Source organism: Hydra vulgaris, chromosome 10 (assembly GCF_038396675.1).
Source record: "Hydra vulgaris chromosome 10, alternate assembly HydraT2T_AEP".
Classification (NCBI taxonomy): domain Eukaryota; kingdom Metazoa; phylum Cnidaria; class Hydrozoa; order Anthoathecata; family Hydridae; genus Hydra; species Hydra vulgaris.
The window spans coordinates 51282501-51287500 of NC_088929.1; the positions used below are offsets into that span (position 1 = coordinate 51282501).

A 5000-nucleotide genomic window follows, 5' to 3' on the forward strand; every position below is an offset into this window, starting at 1 on the left:
CGTCCCATTCTTTTTGGATCTTAATTTGCTAGATATATAACAAATTGTTCCATTAGGGCATCGTCCTTTGGCATCACTAAACATACCCATTAATTCTTCGCTGTCTATATTATGAAGCCTTGCACTCGCTGTCTCCTTTTTGAGTGCTGCTGTAATAGAAAGGGAGAAATATCTTTTATATTGACGCGTCAAGACTTCTTCAACTGCATTAAGACAAGCTGAAGTCATTTTTACAAGTTGGTCATCGATGGGGCATAAAGCTGTAATAGATTGTAAAATATTAGGGGCAAGCGGTGTTCCAAAAAAATCCATTTTTCTGCAAAATAGTGCAGCTGGATCAGACTTGCAATTAGTAACTTCTTTTAGAACATTTTTTATTACCTGGATACCAGTGACATGATCAAAGCTTGCATCATCAGCTGATACATAAAACTTAGTCATCCATGGTCCACTAAGAAGCTTACTAAATAATGCCAGCACTCCCATTTGTTTTATAGCGGTTGTATTACAAAATGTTTCTCGCAGAATTGGTAGCAAACTGAAACATTTTATTGTTCCAGTGGTCAGATAAAGTAGAAAAGCTGTATAGTGTTTCATTAAAATAAAACAAGTGTGGAAAAGAATGTGTAGACGGTTTCCACGATACCGCGGAATAATACCTCGCGGTAGTTGGTTATTGTCTAAAAAATTTACAAAACCTTGTGGATCACCTTTGCCATCTTTAAACCTCATCTTGTTCATTGCTAACACAATTTTGACTGCCATACAATCATATCCAAACAATTTGCAAGGTTCAAGTTCTATAGATTTCAAGCCTTCCCGACATGAAATGGCAATTGTTTCTAGGGGGTGCAAATGACAATTTAGCTCATTCAAATTCTTCCCCCAGGTATTACAAATTTTGGAAATAGTTAGATGGTTAACTGCTACTCTGTCAGACATTGTGTTGGATATATTTGATATGATTGTACTACGACATTCGTTAAAGGGAAGTGAGTGAAAATTTGAATAAATATAAGCTAAATGATCAACTGCACCACAAATATGGTTTTCATAATCAAAAGCGGTTCCACCTGGTAATTGGTCCAGAGCAATGACCTGACAGTTGTTTTTTGAAGTCAGATGAACGGTGTTGATATGAACACCTTCTTGTGTCGTTGCATCAAATCCAAGAGTAAGATGAGAATTACTCATAGCCCATTCTGCTGCTTGCAGTTCTGCTATACAGCCAAGCTCACGAGCCATTTGCTCAATAGTAGTACGATGAGGAATATCCGTAAAGTTAACACCCAAATATTGCCCAATTTTTGAAATTAGGAATCGAATATTACCTGTTGGAACATTAGCTAATAACATGTCATAAATTATCATCCTCATTTTTAAAGGGTAACTCTTATCGTCTTCTGACATATTAACATTGGGCATTTTCCCCTCTTTTATTTGCAACATATCATTTTCTAATTGAGCAATAAACATTTTATTAGCCTTACCATTAGTATTATGTGTTACTTTTATTTGCATTAAATTTTGTTTTTCTTTTACTTTCAACTCCTTTTTTTTTGCCTTAAGATTACGAATTAACCTACTGTAATAAAATGTTTTAATTTGTTTTTTTAGATCTCTAACTTCTGCCCTCAAAGCTTTAATAATATCTTCTTTTCTTTTGATATTTTTCTTAAATATTTTTAACTTATATGGCAAGCTATTATATTTAGATCGAACTTTTTCTATTTTCATCCTGTGTTCTTTAGTTGAGCTAGCTAACTTGGAAGATAAATAAGATAACCTAGATCTGAGTTTGGCTTCCGTTGGGGTTACTCTTTCTCTAGATGCATGCTCTCTGTTTTCATTTTCTAAGCAACATACAGGCGAAAAAGGCTCGCCATTAACTAAAGGTAAAGTACCAATATGTTCATGTGCTGACAACATAGAAGATCCTGAAACAGTAATCAATGAACTACTTTGATTAAGATGCATTGCTTGGATCATTGGCACGTTTGATGCCTGGTACGCAAAGGGCTGATTACAAAAATTAATAAATTTTGAACAATCCCTTACATAATGTGTTGTCCATTTTTTTGCAATTTTAATAGCATTATAAAGTCGACGTTTACTAGTTTTTAAGCTAAATAACTCATTGACTTGTTTAAGAGTACAACTAATTGACTCACCGTTGTTAGTGAATGACAGGAATATATGTCCATTTTGACATTGCGTATATATTTCGCCTTGCAAAGTGAAGTACAGAGCTAAATCTTTTTTCACTGCATCCGAAAACACAATTTTTGTACCCATAATGCCTCTAAAAAATATATATAAAGAGTTAATATATTATAGTTTCAGCTAAATTTGCCTAAACAAACAAATAAATATATAATAAACAAATAATATATAACAATTTATTAAAAATTAATAACATTATAAACAATGTAAAAAAATAACGAAATTATATAAACCTAAAAAATCTCAAATAATTTAAAAATCTCATATATACCTTCTATAAACAAGTAACGGTTACAAGAAACTAGTATTTCAACCTCAATAATGCAAATATAATTTTTAGGAACTGTATAACTGTATAAACATAACTGTATAAACATAACTGTATAACTGTATAAACATAAGGTAAACTAATTTAAAATCAAATAACTATTAATAAAGTCAAACAAACAGTTTAAATAAACTAAAGCAAGAATAGTAAATAAGTATGCAAAATACCCTTCAAATTTATCAAGATTTGAAATATTACATATTAAATTTAACATTGCATTTAACGTGGCCTACGAAGTCCTCAAAAACCTAATTCTATTGAAAAGTCTACATCTATCTATAGTTTAAAATTTACAAGTTTTTATACTACAACTTTTGAAATGTTAAAAAGTATTTTATTAGGCCTATTACAATTTGCTTTTAAATTTTTTTGCATAAAAATTTGAAAAAAAATAATCGAAATGCTAATAATTGTAAAAATTGGTAAAAAATGGAAAACAAACTTGCTGATATGAAATATGTATTTTATAAAGAAAAGGAATGGTGGTGTCTAATAATTGTAATAATCACCATGGACCACAAGGCTACCACCATTCCATCTTCTCTGTCTGCTTCCTCTGCTGCCACGACCTCTACCATATCCCCTTCTGCTGTGGTTCCCAGCACCCTTGTTAGGAGGATGATAGGGCCAATTAAAGGATTCATTGTCCTTTCCTCCTAAGTTGACCCATCGTTTGAAAGACTTATTGCTAGTAGGTCCAGGATGCTGGGACCTATATAATAGATACTGTTGATACGTTAGCTCTAAATGACAATGATTCGTAAATAGATTAGTTCTTAATAGCATTATGTAAAATTTAAAATAAAACAACTAATTGTGAAAGTGATAGGCTGAATAAATAATATGAACAACGTATTAATCAATGATAGCTTAAAAAATGTTAATAATAGTAATAACTTCATTCTACTGCACTTTGAGGGATAACACAATACTAATGCATTAAATATTGTAAATAAGTAGAAACATAAATTCAATAATCATTCAGAAACATTTCTAAATCATAAAATTACCAGCAGAAGGTTGTGCACATGTAACTAAAGATAAAAAAAAGTTTTTATACAAATTTTCAATTGATAAGAAAAGTGTGTACATGTTTGCAAATAATATCTTTTAAACTTAGAAATGGTAGTAGATTAGTACTTAATAGCATTATGTAAAATTTAATATAAAAAAATTAATTGTGAAAGTGATAGGCTGAATAAATAATATAAACAACGTATTAATCAATGATAGCTTAAAAAATGTTAATAATAGTAATAACTTCATTCTACTGCACTTTGAGGGATAACACAATACTAATGCATTAAATATTGTAAATAAGTAGAAACATAAATTCAATAATCATTCAGAAACATTTCTAAATCAAAAAATTACCAGCAGAAGGTTGTGCACATGTAACTAAAGATAAAAAAAAGTTTTTATACAAATTTTCAATTGATAAGAAAAGTGTGTACATGTTTGCAAATAATATCTTTTAAACTTAGAAATGGTAGTAGATTAGTACTTAATAGCATTATGTAAAATTTAATATAAAAAAATTAATTGTGAAAGTGATAGGCTGAATAAATAATATAAACAACGTATTAATCAATGATAGCTTAAAAAATGTTAATAATAGTAATAACTTCATTCTACTGCACTTTGAGGGATAACACAATACTAATGCATTAAATATTGTAAATAAGTAGAAACATAAATTCAATAATCATTCAGAAACATTTCTAAATCATAAAATTACCAGCAGAAGACTGTGCACATGTAACTAAAGATAAAAAAAGTTTTTATAAAAATTTGCAATTGATAAAAAAGGTGTGTACATGTTTGCAAATAATAGTTTATTAACTTACTAGTCGTTGTAGCTGCTAAAGATGTAACTAAAGGTTATCATAGTTGTAATTAAAAATAAATACTTTAATTGCCAAGATATATATATAAACATATTTAAAAGTATTAAAATATATAACTATTTAAAAGTATTAAAATATATAATTATATAAAAATATAAAATATAAAATATTAAAATATATAAACATATTTAAAATAACATATATAAAAACATATTTAAAAAATTTGTAAACATACCACTTATAGCAGATGTAGAAGGAACTTGTAAAGAATGTAAAGGTTGAAAATTATTTAATAAAAAATTTATATTGTAACCCTCGAAAATATGTACACACATATTAAAATGTAATAATCAGTTAAACTTACCATTTGGTGAAGACGAAGATGTAACTAAAATTCAAAATTTGTAATAAAAAATAGATATTGCAAATAATGACTTTGAAATTGGTCATTAACATATACAAAATTATACAATCTTACCAGTGGTAGGCTGTGTAGATTCGACTAAAATTAAATTAAAAATTGTACACAATATCATTTGAAATTAATTAAAATTGAGGTGCAACAACTATACTAACAAAATGAAAATAAACAATGAAAATAT

At 28.5% G+C, this 5000-nt stretch overlaps 1 protein-coding gene across 2 annotated transcripts in view; it reads right to left on the reverse strand.

Moving 5' to 3' along the window:
- LOC136086036 (uncharacterized) overlaps positions 1-5000 on the reverse strand; it is a 7358-nt gene that overhangs the window by 2308 nt on the left and 50 nt on the right. The window contains exons 1-6 of one of the 2 annotated variants that reach the window (XM_065808274.1): positions 4877-5000; positions 4763-4786; positions 4399-4425; positions 4290-4313; positions 3562-3585; positions 3061-3294 (exon numbers count right to left, since the gene is read on the reverse strand). The exon at positions 4877-5000 is cut by the window's right edge and continues 44 nt beyond it. In XM_065808274.1, coding sequence (XP_065664346.1) covers positions 3061-3294; positions 3562-3585; positions 4290-4313; positions 4399-4425; positions 4763-4786; positions 4877-4934 — 391 coding nt within the window. In that variant the 5' untranslated portion in view covers positions 4935-5000. The remainder of the gene's footprint in view (positions 1-3060; positions 3295-3561; positions 3586-4289; positions 4314-4398; positions 4426-4762; positions 4787-4876) is intronic. The other variant, XM_065808275.1, reaches the window with a different exon arrangement.